We start from the raw sequence: 24452 nt of genomic DNA on the forward strand, positions 1-24452 counted from the left end.
TCTATATCTATCACTGAAGTCTCAATACCTCGCACCACTGTCCCAGACGATGTTTAGCAATTGGGAGGCCTCCCTGCAGATGGAGGATCTTGCACCGAAACTGCTCAAAGGGTTGCAATATGTACGAACCGCAATGGTGAATGAAGTTTGGAGGGAAATGCACATGAAATTGTTACATAAAGCCATTTATGCGTTTCAGTTCTCCTATAGGGAGGCGCCCGCACATTACCTGAGAGCGTGCCCTAAATGCTCTTTAGTTAAGGCGGATCTATTTCATTGTATATGGTTATGCCCTCAGGTCCAACAACTATGGAAGGAGTCTTTGCAACTGATAGACAGGGTATGGAAAGTGAAGGTTCCTTGTCAACCTCTTGGTTGTCTTTTCCACTACGTCACCCAATCTTCCGGGGATGATTCTCGAGGACTAGTGGCAGCCAAGGGAGTCCATACAGCTTTGTTGGCGGTTAAAAAATGTCTCCTTAGGCATTGGTTGGACCCCGTGACGCCAGCAATTTCTGAAGTAATAGATCAGTTGAGAACACTCCTTCACATAGATCGTCTGGATATGTTGCGCTCTATGGGAAAGATTACAAAACAGTTCTTCCACAAATGGAGACCTTTCATAGAAAAAATATCTACCCCTGATGAAAGGAAGGAGATTATGTTGCAGTTCAGAGCGTCGGAATGGTACTGCACTGAGGATCTTAAAGGCACATTGGGCGTTTTGAGGATCTCCTAAGTGTTATTTGTTGGTTCGGCCGGCTCTCTTTGTTTTCGTGTTGTCTTTGTTGTTGTTTGTGTCTTGTCTGGTTTTGTGTTTGTGATTTTGGTGTGTTTTAGTAATGGATGTGGTAGTCCTGTGTCTGTTGCTGATCCATTGGCCTTCTGGAAGTTTTAGGTTGGTGCCCTACTGTTGGTGGGGACACGGTTTTTGATGTTATCTTTGACATGCCAATGCTAGGGGGCAAGTCTTGGTATGAGGGCCCTCACCTCTTTTATGCCGACATCCCGTTCCTCTATGTTGAGGTTGACCTCGAGAGACACAATGAGTAGGGGTGGATACAATGTGGAGGGGGTCTGAAAATGTGTTTCTTTGGGGAGACTACGGGGATCAGCAGGGTAGGGGTCCAACTATAGACTATTTTTGATGTATATCCCCTGATAGTATCATATGTTGATGTTGCAGCCTTTGTACCCTTACTGTGAGTTGTAAAAACTAATAAAAAACTATTGTTTGAAAAAAAAAAAAAAGACTAATTTAAAAAAAAAAACTGTCATAAATTTGTGAATAAAAATAATTGCTTTTTTTTTTTTTTTTTTTTTTTTTTTTTTTTTAGTAAGTATTTGCAAATTCTCAGACCAGGCAGGTTAAAAAAAGTAGCATCAATAAAATTTGCCCTTCGAATGCCATATACTTAACCAAAGAAATAGGCACAACGCCCTTGATAAATGTCCCCTCTAGAGTAATGCAAAAAAGGTCTCAACTAGAGATGAGCGAACCGGGTTCGGGTTCGAGTCGATCCGAACCCAATCGTTCGGTATTTGATTAGCTGGGGCTGCAGAACTTGGATAAAGCTCTAAGGTTGTCTGGAAAACATGGATACAGCCAATGACTATATCCATATTTTCCACATAGCCTTAGGGCTTTATCCAACTTCAGCAGCCACCGCTAATCAAATGCCGAACGTTCGGGTTCAGATGGACTCCAGCATGCTCGAGGTTCGCTCATCTCTAATCTCAACATTTCAGACATACATTTTTCTTGCCCCCTTTTTTTTGTAGCTTTTTTGGGGCTGTAGTAAAAGCTATAGCCTGTAAAATGTGTTATTCTTTTTCTTGTTTTTTTTTTCCATTTTTTTGATTCCGATGTACCTTTGTTTATGGCAGAGCCTAGTATGTCATATGTAGTAATGATAAGTCTGTGTCCTGTCAGTTGTAGTAGTGATCCAGCAGTGGTGCAGTAGTTTAGCAGACTTTGTTCTACTAACCTGATATATATCTCTCCTACATCTAGTAGACTCAGCATTACTCCACTAACAGGGCACGGTCAGCTCTGCTACATATGACATACTCATTTCTTCTGCAACTGATAAGCTAAGAACAACTACAGCTGACTTATTCAACAACACCATATACTATGACACCACATATACTCAGTACTACCACATCTAATATATTCAACATCATTACATCTCACATACATCTTCCTCTTAGTGCTGGTTCTGATACTATAAACGCTCCTGCAGCTGATATCGACCTGTGTAAACGTGACAGTGATCAGCCAAAGAGCGGGCAAATACCTCTCTCTCTATTTAAATATACATATCGGGCTGCCTGAGTAACAATAGGATCGTTCATACAGCTCACATGGTTATTTCATTACAGCGCAGTGCATATTCATAAAGTTCCCCCGCTTCCAGCATTATATGGGGGGGGGCATTCCACGTCCGTGTTCCGTCCGTCCTCATATTGCAACCAAAACCAGGAGTGGATTGAAAACACAGAAAGGATCCACAGAGTGGATGGCCGCCATTTAATGGCAAATATTTGCTGTTATTTTAAAACAACGGCTGTTATATTGAAATAATGGCCGTTATTTACCGTTATATGGCGGCCATCCACTCAATTTCACCATTGTGTGAACAGAGCCTTTCTGTGTTTTTAATCCACTCCTGGTTGAGGTTACAATATGAGGACCACAGTACTGACTGAAATATACGTAGTGTGAACCCAGCCTAAGGTTCACACAACGTAAAAGTACGACCGTTATTGCAATTGGCAACAATGGGAGTACTTTGTACGAAAAGACACGCTGCATGTTCTTTTATGGGATCCCGGCCGGGTCACGGAATGGCCGGTACAATACGCCGTGTGAACATGGCCTTAGTGTGTAATATGGGAGAGCTTCCCCCAGCTTCTATGCAAAAATCACATAGTAGGGCCTTCGTACTTGGAGTTCCTTCCTATTTGTATTTACTATGAGGAGGTGTAAGCCGCAGCGGAGAGCTTATCTCTTTCCGAACAAAGGGATAGCTGTGATTTTCAATCACGGCCAACCCCTATCACCACAGACATCACATCGTCTGTCGGTGGTGGTTCAGGACGGCCCCATACATGGACTGATGTCCAAATCCGCTGAGAGCAGTTGGTTTGGCTGACAATAGTCTAAAGTCTATGGGGACCCTAAAGTCTAAGGTGTATAGGGACATTTTAACTGATAGATGATTAAAAACTTCCTGGTAATGGAGACTAATTCTAAATTCAATTTAATTAGAATTTACTTCCACCCATCAGTAAATAGGGTCATGTTGTAACCCTTAAGTGGTCCCCACCATTACCAGATGAGTGCATGAAGTCCCAAGGTGACCCCATTCACAGACCTTAAAGTGACTGTACCACCAGGCCCAGGCTGAAGCACTGGAGGCGGGCCGACCCACCCTTAGTGGGAGGAAACCCTAGCCCCTCTATGATAGGGTTCCATTGATTCTAATGGAGTCACGTCATGGAGGGGCTGGGGGGGTCACGTCACGGCCCGCCTCCAGTGCTTCAGCCTGTGCCTGGTGGTACAGTCACTTTAAGTTCAATGCAATCCACACAGTGTGACACAATGATTTCTAGTCGTGGTTTCCTCAGCCTAACAAAGTCTGGGAGTAAGAGGGATATCGGCCCTACATGTTGTGATTATAAGTATGTTACAACTGTTTAACTTAAGTATAGTCCAACATTTCTCACCTGCTTTTCCTACCAAGTTTCCAATAAAGCCTCAGATAAGTTAAAAGGGTTGGCCACTTTATAGTAACATAATTCAGTGTACAGTATTAGTAGGTGTACTCACTGTATATACTGACAGCAGCTCCCTGTGCACCTCATAGAGCTTATATCAGATTCCTCTCCTCCAGACTGTGCTGTCCTGCTCTGTGGTGAGTCTGTCTATAAGATGGCTGACATGGAAGAGCATGTGACCATGTTCGCTCCCCAGTGTCCACCACTGAGCCTGTATATGTCTATGGAGGACAATGGGGGGCGGGCCATGGCCTCATGCTCCTCCATGGAAAGAAACACCACAGAGCAGGGCAGCACAGCCTGGAGGAGGGGTATATGATATTAGCTCTATGAGGTACACAGGAGGCTGCTGTCTGTAATTACAGTGAGTACACTTACTAATACTGTACACTGAACTATTTTACTATAAAGTGGCCAACCCCTTTAAGTAAGTGTGTTTGTGTGTGTCTGCTAGTTCACTCAGTACCATTGTTAGGCCTCCACCCCTCCTCCCTCACAAAGAACCCTTCGTGTGCCATCCCTTGGCTTGCCCATAATACATTTCATACTTGCGAAAAGCCTCTGTACGATATCACGCAGTTACATGTAATGCAGCTTACAGCCTATACTAGTTATGCCCATTCTGTCCCATCAGGTTGGCTGCCCAGCAACTTCTAAGTGCTGCCACCCCATGCTCCACCAGCATCACAAGACCAGAAAACAAGAGAACGCCAGTTTCAATAAGCAGTAATATGGCTGCATTTTTGTGTCTGTATTATTACTACTGCGTATCGCATGCCAGATGCATTTGTGATGACCCAAACTGACAGCTGCCATCAGACCCATAGTCAAGCTGGGACTTGTGGCTGTAACACGGAAGCAAAAAATGCATCTGTTCTATGTTATTTTCTTGCAGTCCAGGCTCCAGTCCTGTGCATTGGCCAATAGAATACAAGGTGGACTATAACATCCATATTTGCAGTCAGTAAACGGATTATTTTGTACAGTCCTGCGTATCGGACCTCATTCACACAACTGTAATTGCGGATGTGTCCGGAACTCCGCGTTTGCACGCAACCATTGATTTGAATGGGGAATCCAAGTATTTTATTGCGACGCAGATCACAGCCCCAACTCACATCTGTAATGGTGCGTTTACATGGAACGATAATCGGTCGAATTTTCGCGATAATCGGCTCTTGTAAACACAGCAAACGATGAAGCGACGAGCGAGAAATCGTTCATTTTGATCTTTCAACATGTTCTCAAATTGTTGTTGGTCGTTCGCTAAAAATTCGCACATCGCTTCGTGTAAAAAGTCTTTCAAAGATTCACCCTATGTGTGAGATGGGCTTAAGCGATCTTAAAAACGATTGCAATAACGATTTTTCTAACGATTTATTCATCTAAACGCTGATCGTTATAAAAACCAAATCGTTGCTTCAAATCCTTTGCTATCATTCACATTGGACAATTATTGTTATGATAAAGGCATGCTGGGAGTTGTGGAGATTAATATGTTGGCGATGACTAAACTAGTGTCTGATCCACCACCCCACTCAAGATAGTCGAATGTGATAAAGAAACATCAGCAAAGGGCTTCATTTAGATTTCTGCTCTGAAGTACCTTCTGCTCTATGTATATGTCTTTTATTGGGAGCTAAGCACACTTTATAACCAGAATATCCAGGTATTATCCCGTAGTGCACCTGTGCATTGCTCTCACTGGACTCCAGATACTTGGGACCTATGGAAACCGCAGCGCGTGTTACGTGATACCGGATTAAAGTACACAGGAAGCCGCAAGGAGAGGGAGCTGCCGACGGGAGCTGGAGAGGCGCGCATGCGCAGAGCACTCCTCTACTAGGAAGTGTCAGGGGGGACAACATGCAGCTCTCCGCCGCTCTCCCTTCCATGCTGACCGGCATCATCCTGTGCAGCCTGCGGGCTGCAGCCTTACAGGAGCTGCGGCACCCACCCAGGAAGATAGGTGAGAATGGATACGGGGGGTATGTGCATCACAGTGGGCTCTGTATAGGGATGGGGGCTTGTATGACTGTGTGCCCCCCACTGTAGGACTGTGTGCCCCCCCCACTGTATGACTGTGTGCCCCCCCACTGTGTGACTGTGTGCCCCCCCACTGTGTGACTGTGTGCCCCCCCACTGTGTGACTGTGTGCCCCCCCACTGTGTGACTGTGTGCCCCCCACAGTGTGACTGTGTGCCCCCCACAGTGTGACTGTGTGCCCCCCACAGTGTGACTGTGTGCCCCCCACAGTGTGACTGTGTGCCCCCCCACTGTAGGACTGTGTGCCCCCCACTGTAGGACTGTGTGCCCCCCCACTGTAGGACTGTGTGCCCCCCCACTGTAGGACTGTGTGCCCCCCCACTGTAGGACTGTGTGCCCCCCCACTGTAGGACTGTGTGCCCCCCCCACTGTAGGACTGTGTGCCCCCCCACTGTAGGACTGTGTGCCCCCCCACTGTAGGACTGTGTGCCCCCCCACTGTAGGACTGTGTGCCCCCCCACTGTAGGACTGTGTGCCCCCCCACTGTAGGACTGTGTGCCCCCCCACTGTAGGACTGTGTGCCCCCCCACTGTAGGACTGTGTGCCCCCCCACTGTAGGACTGTGTGCCCCCCCACTGTAGGACTGTGTGCCCCCCCACTGTAGGACTGTGTGCCCCCCCACTGTAGGACTGTGTGCCCCCCCACTGTAGGACTGTGTGCCCCCCCACTGTAGGACTGTGTGCCCCCCCACTGTAGGACTGTGTGCCCCCCCACTGTAGGACTGTGTGCCCCCCCACTGTAGGACTGTGTGCCCCCCCACTGTAGGACTGTGTGCCCCCCCACTGTAGGACTGTGTGCCCCCCCACTGTAGGACTGTGTGCCCCCCCACTGTAGGACTGTGTGCCCCCCCACTGTAGGACTGTGTGCCCCCCCACTGTAGGACTGTGTGCCCCCCCACTGTAGGACTGTGTGCCCCCCCACTGTAGGACTGTGTGCCCCCCCACTGTAGGACTGTGTGCCCCCCCACTGTAGGACTGTGTGCCCCCCCACTGTAGGACTGTGTGCCCCCCCACTGTAGGACTGTGTGCCCCCCCCACTGTAGGACTGTGTGCCCCCCCCACTGTAGGACTGTGTGCCCCCCCACTGTAGGACTGTGTGCCCCCCCACTGTAGGACTGTGTGCCCCCCCCACTGTAGGACTGTGTGCCCCCCCACTGTAGGACTGTGTGCCCCCCCACTGTAGGACTGTGTGCCCCCCCACTGTAGGACTGTGTGCCCCCCCACTGTAGGACTGTGTGCCCCCCCACTGTAGGACTGTGTGCCCCCCCACTGTAGGACTGTGTGCCCCCCCACTGTAGGACTGTGTGCCCCCCCACTGTAGGACTGTGTGCCCCCCCACTGTAGGACTGTGTGCCCCCCCACTGTAGGACTGTGTGCCCCCCCACTGTAGGACTGTGTGCCCCCCCACTGTAGGACTGTGTGCCCCCCCACTGTAGGACTGTGTGCCCCCCCACTGTAGGACTGTGTGCCCCCCCACTGTAGGACTGTGTGCCCCCCCACTGTAGGACTGTGTGCCCCCCCACTGTAGGACTGTGTGCCCCCCCACTGTAGGACTTTGTGCCCCCCCACTGTAGGACTGTGTGCCCCCCACTGTAGGACTGTGTGCCCCCCCACTGTAGGACTGTGTGCCCCCCCCCTGTAGGACTGTGTGCCCCCCCACTGTAGGACTGTGTGCCCCCCCCACTGTAGGACTGTGTGCCCCCCCACTGTAGGACTGTGTGCCCCCCCACTGTAGGACTGTGTGCCCCCCCACTGTAGGACTGTGTGCCCCCCCACTGTAGGACTGTGTGCCCCCCCCCCTGTAGGACTGTGTGCCCCCCCCACTGTAGGACTGTGTGCCCCCCCCACTGTAGGACTGTGTGCCCCCCCACTGTAGGACTGTGTGCCCCCCCCACTGTAGGACTGTGTGCCCCCCCCACTGTAGGACTGTGTGCCCCCCCCACTGTAGGACTGTGTGCCCCCCCCACTGTAGGACTGTGTGCCCCCCCCACTGTAGGACTGTGTGCCCCCCCCACTGTAGGACTGTGTGCCCCCCCCACTGTAGGACTGTGTGCCCCCCCCACTGTAGGACTGTGTGCCCCCCCCACTGTAGGACTGTGTGCCCCCCCCACTGTAGGACTGTGTGCCCCCCCCACTGTAGGACTGTGTGCCCCCCCCACTGTAGGACTGTGTGCCCCCCCCACTGTAGGACTGTGTGCCCCCCCCACTGTAGGACTGTGTGCCCCCCCCACTGTAGGACTGTGTGCCCCCCCCACTGTAGGACTGTGTGCCCCCCCCACTGTAGGACTGTGTGCCCCCCCCACTGTAGGACTGTGTGCCCCCCCCACTGTAGGACTGTGTGCCCCCCCACTGTAGGACTGTGTGCCCCCCCACTGTAGGACTGTGTGCCCCCCCCACTGTAGGACTGTGTGCCCCCCCCCACTGTAGGACTGTGTGCCCCCCCACTGTAGGACTGTGTGCCCCCCCACTGTAGGACTGTGTGCCCCCCCACTGTAGGACTGTGTGCCCCCCCACTGTAGGACTGTGTGCCCCCCCACTGTAGGACTGTGTGCCCCCCCACTGTAGGACTGTGTGCCCCCCCCACTGTAGGACTGTGTGCCCCCCCCACTGTAGGACTGTGTGCCCCCCCCACTGTAGGACTGTGTGCCCCCCCCACTGTAGGACTGTGTGCCCCCCCCACTGTAGGACTGTGTGCCCCCCCCACTGTAGGACTGTGTGCCCCCCCCACTGTAGGACTGTGTGCCCCCCCCACTGTAGGACTGTGTGCCCCCCCCACTGTGTGATTGTGTGCCCCCACTGATCAGCATCAAGCACAGTGGATTTCTCCATTTACCTGGTGTGTTTGTTTCATCCATAGCCAGAGCACAGATCAGCTGATCCATGTAACTATAGTATACAGGGTTTCCTATGGTCCCCATAGATCTATGCACTTATAGGTGTGTATACAGCAAATCTGCAAACTGCATGTTCCTTCTCAATGTGGGTTACACTTCAGGACATATTCTGGTCAGATCTGCTCTGGATTGCTTCTCAAATTATATGGAAAGTCTTTTGACTGGTCCTATTCTTACAGCTGCATGCATTTGCTATATACTTGCATGATGAAAGACTTCCCTAATGTTAAGAAAACATATTAGAGAAACAATGCCGCTTTCTTCCAGAAACAGCATCTTTACTGTCCTCAGTTTGTCTGTGGGATTGCAGCATAGTCCCATTGAAGTGAACGGCGTTGAATTGTAATGCCACACACAACTTGGAGACAGGTGTGGTGGTGCTTTATTTGCAAAAAAGTAGACATGTTTTTTTATTTTGTTTTTTTTTAATCCTGGATATACATATGCACCTGACAAAACTGTATATAGAATCTGTTCTATTACAATCTATAGCTTCTTTGGGCTCAGGATGTGTTCACACATTTAGGTTTTTGTTGTATTTCATTTCTACTTACATAATTAGAACTTAATCTGCGTGGGCTCCACAATGTGACTTGCACTGACAAACTAATCAGATCCTTTATGACAAAAAAAATTGTCATTTACACAGAAAGCTTATCTGACAGAGTATCTGCCAAAGATTTAAAGCCAAAGCCAGGACTGGATTTGAAAAGAGGAGAAATCTCAGCCTTTCCTGTATGACCTGATCTCTGTTTATAGTCTGTTCCTGGCTTTGGCTTCAAATTTTTGGCAGATAATCTGTCAGATAATCTTTCTGTGTAAATGTGTTTTTGACTACAAAATTGAGGCCTAAAACACGTTGTTTTAAATTCAAAAGGAATGCGGCCCATCATCTTCAATTTTTTCCCATGTGCGGCTCAATTACCCAGCTAAGCTTGAGACTCCTGTCCTACAAGAAATGCTGCCTGTCCTACAGTTCCCAGAGGCTTAAAGGAGTTATCCAACTATGAGCGAAAAAAACTAAATGCTAACTGGTCTTACTCACCAAGCCCCCCTAAGTATTTTGAACCGTCCCATGTCTTTCTAGCTGCTGCCATTCCTGAGTTACAAGTTTTTCTAAAAGCCGATCTATATCCAAGACAGGGAAACATTCTAATTCCAATCCAGACTCTAAAAACATCTATAACACTTATAATATACAGAACTGTGACACAAAGGTACATATGCCTGCATTCACTGACAGCAAGCAGAGATGGAACTATAACTTTTCATATTACAGAAACTCATGGACTCATGTAAGTCTACGGAAGCAGCACAGGTGCATAGAGATGATGCAGATTATGTCTTCTGGGGGTCGGGTTACCAAGCCAATAGACAGTTAACCCAGCCCCCAGAGAAGAGATCACATGTCCTTTGACTAAAAAGGGAGGGAGGGAAAGAGGGAGCTGAGCGTGGTCAGAGTGGACCCAGAGTAGAGGATTTTAGACATCCAGAGCTGATAAGAATGAGAAAAAATCAGGGAAAGGGTGCAAGATAGGTTATACATGTATATTAGACGTAGGGTGGTATTGGGAAGGGAATCGTTTAGAATATTGTTTTTGTTACCCGGATAACCCCCATTGAAACACACAGCCAAGTAGAGACAGTGATTTAAGGCCTGCGTCTTGGCAGAATCTCACGGCCTGAGTCTCGGACTTGGCTGGTTAAATGAGCCGCACATAGAAAATAAGTGCAGTTGACGGACGGCATTCCTTTGGAATTTGAAACATTACAAAATGATTGATAATTATCAGTTGTTTGCCCCCATGTAGTAAAAATTTCCCCTGTGCACACACACATAGTGCCTACCTGTGCTTCCATTTAGTCTTAATGGCCCTCTGTGTATCCATATACATAGTAAAAATGCCCCTCTGTGCCTCCATAAAATAATGTCACACAGTGCCCGTATATAGTAATAATGTCCTTCTGAGCCCCCATATAGTAATAATGTCGTCCTGAGCCCCCATATAGTAATAATGTCCCCTGCTGTGCCTCCATATAGTAATAGTGTCCCCTGCTGTGCCCCGATATAGTAATAATGTCCTTCTGAGCCCCCATATAGTAGTAATGTCCCTCTGTGCCTCAATATAATAATAATGTCCCCTGCTGTGCCCCCATATAGTAATAATGTCCCCTGCTGTGCCCCCATATAGTAATAATGTCCCTCTGTGCCCCCTTATAGTAATAATGTCCCTCTGTGCCCCCATATAGTAATAACGTCCTTCTGAGTCTCCATATAGTAATAATGCCCCTCTGTGCCTCCATATAGTAATAATGTCCCTCTGTGCAATAATGTCCCTCTGTGCCCCCATATAGTAATAACGTCCTTCTGAGTCTCCATATAGTAATAATGTCCCCTGCTGTGCCCCCATATAGTAATAATGTCCCTCTGTGCCCCCATGTAGTAATAACGTCTTTCTGAGTCTCCATATAGTAATAATGCCCCTCTGTGCCTCCATATAGTAATAATGTCCTTATTATGCCCCCATATAATAGTCCCTACATGTGCCTCATTGAGGAAACAAAATAAAACAAATGCTCACCAAATCTCAGTGCTAAGAAGCGCCCCTCTTTTCAGTCTTGCGGCATGGGCGGGATACCATAACATCATATTATTGCAGCGGTCAGTGAGGAGATTGTGTCCCAGTGGGTTATAGGCTGCAGACCTGACATGCCTATAGCCTATGAGTGAATGGTGGAGCTGAGAACTGACCGCTTCCGATCCGCCATTCTTGAAGGTGTTATTGATTTGATAAACTAGAGCTGGACATGGGGGTGGGGAGGTACCTGATTAATTAGACGTTTTCTCTAGGTACCATCAGCCTTTTAATTCATTAAATTCAGATTACACAAGGGTCTATAAATGACGCCCATTTTTTTGCAGAAATTATCAAGAATTCAACTGCGCAAACTGCACTTCCCCATTTGTAAAGGAAGTCAAGCTGGAAATAGATTAAGTCTTTGACAGGGCTGTTTTAATATAATATATATATATATATATATATATATATATATATATATATATATATACATAAATTTATTATTTATTTTTTTTTTTTTCTCATGTAGTAATGGATACCAGAAAGTAGGTAATGGATACCAGAAAGTAGGTATTATGAGACCAGTCTTGGCTCTACTGGTTTGTACACCGATGAGAACTTTCTTCTCTCTCTGCTGTTACTATCTATAGTCCTGCAGCATGTTAAATGTCGCTGTAGTGTTTTCTTTTTATTAGATTATATGCACACAGAGTAAATGTGGCGGATTATTCCACAGGGATTTTGTCACTCGCCCCTGCCCCCCCCCCACATGCTCCCGCTCGGCTCTCCGTCCGCAACATTGACTCCATTCTATGCTCGATCGGATTCCTTCGACAACCCAAAGAATTGACGTGTCAATTCTTTTGGCGGACAGCGGAATCCGTCTGACCAAAGAATGGAGTTTATGGGACGGACGGAGAGCCAAGTGAGAGCATGGGGGGGGGGGGGTAGTGAAATCCCTGTGGATTTATCCGCCACATTTACTGTGTAACAGGTAGACGTACGACTTCAGGATCAGACTACACAGGGACTGACTGTTGTCTGTTACCATGGAGATGTAGGTCTGAAATGATGTTTAAGAGGCAAAACTACAATATTTACACAGTTGCTTTGTTTCTATTTTAGCTGCACTGGACCAATATAAACTTGGTTGTCAAGATGAATATATTCTTTGCAGAATAATAGCAGCTTTTATGATGTGTTGAATATAATTTGTGTTAATATTTTATATCTCTTATCCGTATAGCTGTGGTGGGAGCTGGAATTGGAGGAACGTCGGCAGCTTATTTCTTACGTCAGAAGTTTGGGAAGGATGTCCAGATTGACATATTTGAAAAAGGAGAAGTAGGAGGCCGCCTGTCAACCATAGAGATGGAAGGGAACCATTATGAAGCTGGAGGGTCGATCATACACCCCCTGAATCTGCATATGAAAACATTTGTAAAGGAGTTGGGTGAGTGACGTATAAAAGGAGGGACATGCAAAATATAGGGGGAGATTTATCAAACCGGTGTAGAGTGAAACTGGCTCAGTTGCCCCTAGCAACCAATCAGATTTCATGTTTCATTCTTCACAGATTCTTTGGAAAATAAAGGTGGAATCTGATTGGTTGCTAGGGGCAACTGAGCCAGCTAAAGCTTTGGCTGTCCAGGCATGATGGGAATTGTTGTTTTGCAACAACTTGAGGGCCCAAGGTTCCCCATGCCTGGTTTAACTTGTAAAAAGCAACATTACTGACTGTATTACAACAATTATAAAGAGTGAGACCACTGGGTGGCTGCTTTATGCATCAGCAGACTCAGGGAATGGCAGAGTCTGCATGGGTGGATCATATATAAAGTCTTTCTCATGGTCAGTAACTCTGTGCCTGTCATCCAGATGTTCAGAGATGTCTAAAAAATTAAAATCTGTTCACCTCAGTACTTGACTTCCATATGACTGATCGATATTAGTAGTAAAATATTGCGTGGAGAATGACTAGAAGCTTAGGATCTTTGTCAGCTGTGATTCATGTTCCAAACTGCTGACAATGTTAGATGCTGTTAAGAGACATCATGGAACCTGTTGTACTACACCGTCCTTGAACCTTAACTTCATACTAAAAATCCAGAATTTGCTAAAAACATCCCAAAATACGTCTCAATTGAAAATTGCCATTTTTTTTGTGTCGGTTCCTATGGAACACGTCTCTTTCTTTTCTAACTGCTGTTGCTTTGGTCTTCTCCTCACTCAGACCCGGATCAATCAAAACTTTTGATATGTCTCTGATGTTTGAGAAGAAAAGTTCCTACAGCATCCGTGTTGAAGCAAGATAAATTTTATTCTCATGTCAGGGTACAGGGGTGCAACGTTTTGACCCAATAGCAGGGTCTTTGGGTCGAAACCTTGCACCTCTGTACCCCGACGTGAATAAAATTCACGTTGCTTCAACACGTATGCTGTAGGAACTCTTCTCTAAGATCTACAATGCCCACCATAAGGATAGTGGGCCTTCCAGCGTGCATACATACTCACTACTACGCCGCCATTTGGAAACCTTTTTCCATAAGGTGCTGTTTGTGTGCAATGTCTCTATGATGTGTCAAAAGTTTTTTTTTTTTTTTTTTTAAATGCCAGATGCACTATAAGGTGCTCATACACCTTCGATAACCGATGCATGAACGATTGTTCATCCAGCATGGCTTAGCATCACTGTGTTGTCTATGGGGAGGGCTAAGCCTTAACATGAGAGCTCTCTCACCACCGATATCTGTCGGGAGAGCCCCATATACCTTAGATCAGGGGTGGGGAACCTCCGGCCCGCGGGCCGCATCCGGCCCCTGAGACCTCCCGATGCGGCCCGCGCCCCGCGGCCCGCAGCTCCCCTGTGATGCTCGCCGCTCTGCTGGGGAAGAAGCCGGCATACACCGCATCCTCCGGTGTCTGTGACAGCTGGCGGACACCGGAGGATGCTGTCTGTGCCGGCTCCTTCCCCAGCAGAGCGGCGCGTGTCTTTAGTCTCCTGCGGGCCGCGCGCGATGACGTCATTTCATCGCGCGCCGCCTGCAGGAGAAGACCGGCACAGAGGACCTGGGAGAGAAGAGGACCTGGACTGCGTGGGAGCGGAGGTAAGGTGAGTGGGATGTTTATTTTTTTATTTGGGGGTTAACTAGGATCCCAGGGACATGACTGATGGGGGGGGGGGGACAACTAGGCTACCAGGGACATGACTGATGGGGGGACAACTAGGCTACCAGGGACATGACTGATGGGGGGGGGGACAACTAGGCTACCAGGGACATGCCTGAGGGGGGGGGGGACAACTAGGCTACCAGGGACATGACTGATGGGGGGACAACTAGGCTACCAGGGACATGACTGATGGGGGGGGACAACTAGGCTACCAGAGACATGACTGATGGGGGGGGGGGACAACTAGGCTACCAGGGACATGACTGATGGGGGGACAACTAGGCTACCAGGGACATGACTGATGGGGGGGGGGGGGCAACTAGGCTACCAGGGACATGACTGATGGGGGGGGGACAACTAGGCTACCAGGGACATGACTGATGGGGGGGACAACTAGGCTACCAGAGACATGACTGATGGGGGGGGGGGAATAACTAGGCTACCAGGGACATGCCTGATGGGGGTTAACTAGGCTACCAGGGACATGACTTGGGGGTTAACTAGACTACAAGGGGCATCACTGGGGGTTAACTACAATAGCAGGGGCACTAGGGGAACAATACTATGCCTTGACCTGGGTGCTGCAAACCCCCGCTACTAACTGCCGCGCACGGTATGCGGCCCTCGAATGATTTTATTAATGCCCGACCGGCCCTCGACATGGAAAAGGTTCCCCACCCCTGCCTTAGATTGACAGCCATGTATGGGGACCTTTTATAGTGTATTATATATTTATTTTTTTTCCCTAGGTCTCAAACCTCGTTTACCAACTGCCAGTCTGGTTGGAATCTATAATGGGGATGAATTTGTTTTTCAAGAGAGTGAATGGTTTGTGATAAATGTCATGAAAATGATCTGGAACTATGGTTTCAATTTCCTGCGGATGTACATGTGGGTGGAAGACATTTTGGATAGGTTTATGAGGTAAGTGCAAACTATCCAGCCCAGTGATGAGGAACCTCCAGCACTCCAACTGCAAAACTACAATTCCCATCATGCCTTGACAGCCAAAGATATGGCTTTGGCTGCCCAGGTATTTTGTGAATTGTAGTTTTGCAGTAGCTGGAGGGCTGAAGGTTCTCTGTCACGGAACTAGCTGAATAGAATGTGGGGTGAAGGGCAGACGCTACAGAGCGAGAGAGTAACAGTTTGTTTATTTGAAGAACTTCCAAGAAATGGAAGTACAGTTTCCTAATAATAGTGCTGTGTACCTAACTAAATGTGTAGTAGGTGTGTGTGTCTGGAAGTGGTGTATTCTTGTGGTGGTGGTGGTTTTCTATGGGGATTTGCTACTGCTCTGGACAGTTCCTGTCATGGACAGAGTGCACTCTGCTGCCACCTATGTCAGACTGCAAAGGATACACCACTTCTTGCTGGACATGCAGCAGCTGATCAGTGCTGGAAGACCTGAGATTTTTAAATAGATGTACAAATCTGTATAACTTTCTGCTTTGAAAACTTTTTCCCCTCCAGAGTACCCCTTTAAATGATTACTATAATTTAAATTAACTTTTGACATATCACACAGGGCTTTCACAAGGTTACAGCTTTCTTTCCCTTTTTTTTTTCTTTTTATAGGTTAAAATTAATATTAACTTCAGGACACTTGTATTTCTCTGCAGGAGCACACTTACCCTGAGATACTGAGTTCAGGTCTTATTAGGCCTACTCTCCCTGAGGTGCTAGAACTAAGCAAACTGTTAGCACATGCTTTCCCTAGGGAAGTCTACTCAGTAAACTAGCAAAGTTAATAAAGGCTAAAGGGGACATCCTGAGCTAAACTCCCCCATCCTGGAACCATATCTATATTATGTGTATGACTCATACTAAGTGTAAAGACTCGAATGTTGTGTGACCTGTGTGGGTTAACCATTCTGTTCCCTGTCGAACATGGTACAGAACAAAACAACATCATGTATAAAGCCAAAGTAATATAGACTAGTATAAAATTAAGGCAGAACACAGCATAAAGGCTCAATTACGCAAACAGTACAGCACCTGACCAACAAAGCACACGTAGTGGGACACTGATCTCAAAGCCCACGTAGTGGAACACTGCAACATGTTAACTTGGCCACTTTTAAAGTAAAGAGTAATGTTGAGTGGAATTGACGAACTGTTCGGGTTCAGGAGCGCTCTCTGAACTTATACGCTTTGCATTTAACTCCCAACGGAGTTTGAATGCCCCCTAGGGAGTCCTAGAAAACATGGAAAAAGCCATAAGCCATATCCATGGCAGCCTTAGGACAGCATCCAACTTCTCCAGCCGCCGGGAGTAAAATACAGAGATTCCTTAGACAACCCCTGCAAGCGGATCACTCACTTGTTTTTCTTGTTGGCAGGATTTACCGGTATCAGACCTACGACTATTCTTTCTCCACGACTGAGTCTTTGCTTCATGCTATGGGTGGAAATGATTTTATCACAAAGCTTAATGTCACCATAGATGAAACTATGCAGAAATCTGGTTTCTCTCAGCGATTTATCGATGACATTGTGGTTCCAGCTATGAGAGTCAACTACGGACAAGGAGCTAGCGTCAATGGCTTTGTTGGTAAGGGCTCAAACTTGGAGTGGGAGTTAGTTGGCTTAAAGTAATGAACAATTTTCCCTAGTCCTCTCAACTAATATTGAAAACTTTTTAAAAGGATCATCTGAGCCTTAAAGGGGTTTTCCCATCCTACAAAGTTAGCTCCTATCGCCATTTGATTGTAGGGGGGCACTACTGCTGTGGTACCCCTGCTAACTTCGTGACTCTTTACCCACAATCTGACCCCCCCCCCCCAAACCGCTTGTACCTTCAGATAGCTGCTTCTAATCCAAGATCTGTCCTGGGGTCCGTTCGGCAGGTGATGCAGTTATTGTCCTAAAAAACAACTTTTAAACTGGCAGCCCCGTGCCCAATGGCCGTGGCTTACATTGTGTATGCATTAGGCTGGTACTCCCTCTCTGTCCTTCCTCCCCGCCCTCTTCATCATTAGGAATGCTTCAGGCAGGTTGTCTCCTATTCATTAGCTGTGTCAGCCCTGCACATGGGCTAGATCGTTAAGCACATGTTCAGCATATAGAAAATGTTCCAGTGGCATTCCTCATGATGAAGAGGGTGGGAAGAAGGGACGGAGGGGGTGGTGCAAAGTTAGGGCACAGATACTCCCGTTTGGCACGGGGCTGCAAGTGTAAAAGTTGTTTTTTAGGACGATAACTGCATCACATGCCAAACGGACCACAGGACAGATCTTAAATTAAAAGCAGCAATCCGAAGGTACAAGTGGTTTGGGGGGGTCAGATTGTGGGTACAGAGTCACTTTAAGAAAAGGACCTAAATCTTCTATTAAAATGGAGCAATGGGTTGTGGCATAGACAAAACCTGTATTCTTACTTTTTTACTTAAATGTCATCCCTAAATGTTTGTCTTCTAGGGGCAGTGTCTCTAGCCGGTACTGATTCAGGACTTTGGGCAGTGGAAGGTGGTAACAAACTAGTTTGCATTGGGCTTCTCTATGCCTCTAAGGCCCAGCTAGTTAACGGGACTGTTACCTCTGTGCAAGAGAAGGTTCGTCAAACAAAGTCAGGTAAGTTTCAATTTAACCAACAAGGACTATGAAGTCATTTCTGCCATAGAGCTCTCTGTATAGTTACCCCAACTATTAGTGAGGAAGCTGAAAGTTTTTTTGGGGGGGGATATCTCATATTACGTGCAGGGAGGTGTAGGTTGAAGAACAACAACAACAACAAAAAATTTCCTTTTTTTCTTTTTTTGGCTACCCTGCCATTTTCTTGAATTCTGAAGCATTAGTTCAGAAAATGTGCAGGTACTTTTTTTAGTCTTTTTTTTTTTTTTTTTTTTTTTTTTTTTCAACTTTTTGATTTTGGACATATTTTCAGATATATTTTGTTCTTCAGCAGGAAAAAAAAGTGTTTTTTTTTTTTTTTCTTTTTTTTTTAACCGGGACATATTTCATTACATTAAAGGGGTGAAAAAAGGTCTTGCCTCTTTAAATTTTTTTGTGACATTTTCCCATTGGACACAAAAACAAAAGAAGTCCAACAGCACCTTGGAGATTCTCCGATAATGGCCAGCAATAGAATAAAGGATGCACGCAGGTATGCTCACAATCCTAGGTATGAGCACAACGAACTCCAAAAGAAAAGGTTTCCCACAGCATGCTTGACAAAGGCCAGCTGGCCGAAACGTTGCATTTTTTTTGTGTACCCTGATGTGTGAATAAACACTATTTTCATCCTGGATGCTGTGGGAAACCTTTTCTTTTGATTTTCCCATTGGAGTCAATAAAATCCAATACAGCTTTTTTCGGGGGGCTGTTCAGGGACGTAAGTATAAAGGGATGGGCCCCATAGCAAACTTTTTTGATTGGGCCCCCCTTCTCCCTGTAAGTAATCCCACTGTTTGTTAGCCCTCAGCCTAGTAGATAGAATATGTTAGGCATCTCCCCTGGTACTCTAGTACAGTGCTTCCCAACCTTTTCCACCTCGGGGCACCCCTTGGGAAAAAAAATTTCCTCGGGGCACCCCTACTAAATAATGTTCTACAAATTAAGAAAACCGTTATACAGTGACTCACAGGTGACGTCTTCTTTGATCTGAGGAAAAGTTTCCAGTCCTCCATGATGATTTCTTCCAGCTACTTTTCATCTCTTCAGAACCTGCCAGACAAACAATTTAGACTCCGCACATTTCTAGTAACTTCCTTTCCTTTCTCCCTCCTGTAGGCTCCCAAAGTAACTGCGCTGTTTGGTGTTATGTGCAGTAAAGCGAGTAGGAATGTGGGATGCTCCCTGTATGTAGGATCCCCTGCTGTGTCCCCATGAACTAATAATGCCCCCAGAGGTCCACCCTGTATGTAGGATCCCCTGCTGTGCCCCCATGAGCTAATAATGCCCCCAGAGGTGCCCCCATGAACTAATAATGCCCCCAGAGGTGCCCCCATGAACTAATAATGCTCCCATGAGCTAATAATGCCCCCAGAGGTTCCCCCATGAACTAATAATGCCCCCAGAGGTGCCCCCATGAACTAATAATGCCCCCAGAGGTGCCCCCATGAACTAATAATGCCCCCTGCTCTGCCCCTAAAAAAACCCAAACATCCTACTCACCTAATCTGCGCTGTGGCTGCAAGCAGCAGCTCTCCTCCTCCTCTTCTGGCTCCATCTTAGGAGCCGCGGGGACGGGACGTCACATCATCACGCCTGCCAGAGAGGTCACGTCCCGGCCTCCCATAGGCTGCTGGCATGAAGTGCTGGCAGCCTATGGGAGTGAATGTAGGAGCAGGACGCTGACACTTCTTGCTCCTACATTATGCTCACTTTAATGTTCCGCCCGCTCACAGTGCGGGCGGAACTTCAAAGTGATCTGTGCATCCCGAGAAGCTGCGCGGCCGCAGCTTCTCGGGATGCCTAAAGTGACAGCGCACATTTCCCACCGGGAACCCGCTGCACCCCTAGCGGGTTCTCCTGGCACACCAGTGTGCCGTGGCACCCCGGTTGGGAAACGCTGCTCTAGTAGATAGTGTGCCTCTAAACTGGCATCTCCCCTAGTATCCTACCCCCCAGTACATAGTGCTCCCCATGGTAGGCATTTCCCTTCGTAGTATGATAACGGCTCAGAAGGCCCAGTGTATTGCAGGAATGGGCCCCCTGATGCAGCGGGCCCCGCAGCAGCCGCTATGGTGGTAGTTACACCCATGGGGATATTTAATAAACCAAAATACTTGCAGTGTCATGGTACCTATTACCCAACTGCTGTATGGTTAAAGTTGTCGTGTGGCTGAGGAATACCTTTCTTTACGCTACACGCTTTTTGTATCGTATATATTGTGTATTCTGCTGTTTTACTTAAAGTGTAACTGTCATCCTACTCGCACAACAGGATACTCTTCCAAGACGCCGGCAGGTACATAGTCCTAAAAGTAATGGTGTACGGAACTGCTATAGACTCTATTATATGGGTATTACAGTGCAAGTCTATGGCACTTCTGGCAGCTGTGTACACCATTTGCTTTAGGGACTGATCCCTTACATGGCGGCATCTTGAAAAAGTATCCTGTTGTGTAATTGAAATGATAGGCTCAGAATTTGTTAATACAGTGAAAGCAAGGTCTGACAGGCTAAAAGGTGGGTATTCACCCATGTTTTGCACAGTTTATGTGGGTTGGTTGTGGTTCATTGTTTCTAAATCCATGTTTTTGTATGCAGGTAATACGGTCAGACTGTATGAAGTTAGTTATGAGACGGACAAAGGGCGCACACTAGACATGTATGACATTGTAGTCATTGCAACTCCACTCAACAAAGGAATCGGCAACATTGCATTCAACGGCTTTGACCCACCAATAGAGACTTTTTCTAAGCCCTACCATCAGACGGTGGCCACCTTTGTCCATGGACGGATCAACTCTTCTTTCTTTGGTTGTCCGAAACCATGCCAGTTATCTGTATCTGAAATATTAACCACTGATAGACCAAACCTTTTCGTTAATAGCGTTAGCCCAGTGTATCCAGTGAAACCAGTGACTGAGTCTGTCATTTCCAAAGCGTCCGATATTAAGGTCTGGAAGGTCTTCTCCCCAGAGCCCCTGACTGAAGAACAGTTGCGTCTATTGTTCGAGACGTATCACGCAGTTCTCGTAAAGAATTGGTTGGCTTATCCCAAGTACAGCCCTCCAGAGAAGCTGCCCCCTATAATACTGCACCGTGATATTTACTATGTGAACAGTATCGAGTGGGCAGCCAGTGCCATGGAGATGAGCGCCATCTCTGCAAAGAATATTGCCCTTTTGTCTCATCATCGCTGGTTTGGGAAGAATGGACAGATCGACCAGGAAGACTTAGCAGAACGTCTCAAGTCTGAGTTATAGTTTCTTTTGTTTCACCACCATAACTAAGGGCCCTATTCCACCGGACGATTATCGCTCGCATAATCGTTAACGATTAACGGTCTCAGACGACTCCTTTCCATGGAACGATAATCGCCACTTATGATCGTATTTACGATCGTTTCTTATTCACAATTTCTTCGCTATTGCGTTCGTATCTACTGCGAACGACGTCTTATTCAATGCGAACAATTTGCGAACGAGCAACGATAAAAATAGGTCCAGGTCTTATTAAGCGATCAACGATTTCTCATTTGGTCGTTAACCGTTAACTGCATTTCAACCGAAAGATTATCGTTTAGATTCGAACAATTTAACGATAATCTGAACGATAATCGTCCGGTGGAATAGGGCCCTAAGAATCCTGCCTAGATATCAGCCGTACCTTCTAAAGTAGGGATGAGGAACCTTCGGCCCTCCAGCTGTTGCAAAACCACAATTCCCATCATGCCTGTCCAGGCATGATGGGATTTGTAGTTTTGCAACAGCTGGAGGGCCGAAGGTTCCCCACCCTTTTTCTTAAGAAAGAAGAAATCTGTACAATTTATTTTTTTGTTACTTTCTGCACATAGGGGGAGATTTATCAAACATGGTGTAAAGTGAAACTGGCTCAGTTGCCCCTAGCAACCAATCAGATTCCACCTTTCATTTTCCAAAGCGTCTGTGAGAAATCAAAGGCGGAATCTGATTGGTTGCTAGGGGCAACTGAGCCAGTTTCACTTTACACCAGCTTGATAAATCTTCCCCATAATTCTTTTTTTTGCTCAGACTGATCACTACATCTAAGCCAGAATCTGTCCCCTCTACTTCAACCAACTAGGATTAAAGGGTTTATCCAGCATTAAAAAACCATGGCCACTTTCTTCCAGAGACAGGACCACTCATGCCTCCAGTTTGGTTGCGGTTCCATTGAAATAAATGGAGCTTAATTGTAAACCACACCTGAACTGGAGCCAAGAGATGTGCTGTCTCTGAAAGAAAGTGATCATGTTTTTCTATTGCTGGATAACACTATTAATAGCGCAGTCAGGGGTGCTGCCAAGATAGAAAAATATCAGAGGACTAGTGTCTCCAACACCAGACCTCTGATATCCTTGGCAGGACAACTTTGCTTATTATTGAACTATACATAAACCTTCTCCCCCTGCAACCAGTAACCGGGTGGGAGGCGTACACCTTTACTTGTGTGGTTTATGCAAGTGACTGAATATGAATACTAATGGCTGAAGAAGTTGGATGCAGCCCTAGGGAGTCCGGGGAAAACATGGAGCCACCGGTATTCAAATGCCGAATGATCGGACTCAACTGGATGAGTTGTTCTCATATGCAGATGAAGTTTTATGTATATGTCTGAGGAGGGGGTGACTAAAAATAAATAACATACTTACCTCCTTGGGCACCATTCCTATTATGCCCCTCCATTCCTTTGGTGAAGCCATTTCTAGACTTGTGACACACAGGCTTCTCAGCCAATCAGTGGCTAAAGTGAGACACTGCTGCAGCCGTTGATTGGATGGACAGGCCTGTGATATCATGACCCTGGAAGTGGATGCACAGCAGGGTGGAGCAGCCTCATACTGGCTGTGCAGATGTCAGGGAGGTGAGTGCATGTTTTTTTTTTTTTTTTTTTTATATATATAATTGTCCCGTCCCTTCATACAGAAAAGCTCTCCTGCCCGGACAAACCCTTTAATCTTTGTGGACCTCCATAGGACAGTAGCTCCCCATTTTTGCTGACTCATACTTTATTAAAGGGAGTTATCCCATGAACACAACCACTTAATAATTAAAAGTTGACATGGAGGGCAACATATTATCAGTGTGGTAAAACTGCTACCAGCCAGACATTTACACAATAGCATTACATTGTAGCTGTTCACATGAATGGTAAGACCGGCTGGGTCTGCCACTCTCAGGCTGTCTCTGCATTTTTTGCTGTACATCTAGCATATACTCAGAAAGCTCCTGATATACGCATAAAAGTTGGCCATGTATTTGGCCAATTCCACCAAAATTGCTCGCATTTAGTCTAATTTGTATGTGTGTCCAGATGAAACATGGAATGGAATTGTATGGAATTTAGCAGAGTTGGGCTATGTCATTCTATGTGTCGTAAAAGAAAAGGAATGTTTAACAGATCCCATAACAGTCAATGGGTGATGGATGCCACTGTATGGTATATGTCAGGAAGCGACATTGGTGTCACTATATATGGAGGGTTTAATGCAGCTTCCCCAGGCGGAAATCTAACAATGGATGGTCAAGTTGTGTCAATGTCTGCTGAGCAGCCAAGTGGCCTGACCCAACTAGATGTCTACAGGTGATAGAAAGTGCTGCTTGTCCGGCAGGGCATCGGTTTGGGGCAGTACATATTAGAAAGTATTTCAGTCCGCTGCCAGGGTCTATAATGTGGCTAGCGTTTGGGGCCCGGGACAAGCTTATACCAGCCACACAGTGGCTAAAAAACACATTTTCTGCGTTCCTTTGGCTGTTATAGCTTATAAAGCTTAGTTAGCTTATAAAGCTTAGTTATAGATTTCTCAGTATATAAGCTGTAAGACAAGGTTGTTCAAGATAAGACAAAAAACTTGGTTTCTTCTCCAGAATTCTCTTAAAATGGATTGTCTTGCATCACAGACCTATTAATTTCAATGGGGCTTAAAGGGTTTTTCTAGGCTTAGAAAAAACACAGCTACTTTCTTGCAAAAACAGTGCCACCCCTGTCCTCAGGTTGTGTGCGGTATTACAATTCAGCTCCATTTACTTCAAAGTAACTGAGCTGCAAAACCTGCACCCGAACTGAGAACAGGAGTGGTGCTGTTTCTGGAAGAAATTGGCCATATTTTTATAAGCTTGGATAACCCTTTTAAGTCCCTTTTACACAAGCTTCTCATCGGCAAGGGTTGCTTCTAGAAAAGCTCTTTCACCGATAATCGACTTGTATAAAAGCGTTAGTGATCTGCTGAGGGGCAGAAAAACGTCTGCTTGTTGGCTGATTCCATATGGTGTGCGGCTTCAAAATGTATTATTATCGGACACACAAGTCTCTGTATACAGGTGATGTGCAGCTTTATATTTACATGGCCGC

At 46.7% G+C, this 24452-nt stretch overlaps 2 protein-coding genes across 2 annotated transcripts in view; one reads left to right on the plus strand and one right to left on the minus strand.

Annotated features, from left to right (window-relative positions):
* TIA1 (TIA1 cytotoxic granule associated RNA binding protein) overlaps positions 1–24452 on the minus strand; it is a 117141-nt gene that overhangs the window by 47187 nt on the left and 45502 nt on the right. The gene's annotated exons all lie outside the window — the stretch shown is intronic.
* On the plus strand, positions 5624–21787 carry LOC138782799 (prenylcysteine oxidase 1-like). Its single transcript, XM_069956818.1, has 6 exons — positions 5624–5752; positions 12548–12754; positions 15222–15396; positions 16815–17026; positions 17892–18044; positions 20685–21787. The coding sequence occupies exons 1-6, from the start codon at positions 5650–5652 to the stop codon at positions 21344–21346; spliced, it is 1512 nt and encodes a 503-aa protein (XP_069812919.1). The 5' UTR covers positions 5624–5649; the 3' UTR covers positions 21347–21787.

This window comes from Dendropsophus ebraccatus, chromosome 1 (genome assembly GCF_027789765.1).
Source record: "Dendropsophus ebraccatus isolate aDenEbr1 chromosome 1, aDenEbr1.pat, whole genome shotgun sequence".
NCBI lineage: Eukaryota > Metazoa > Chordata > Amphibia > Anura > Hylidae > Dendropsophus > Dendropsophus ebraccatus.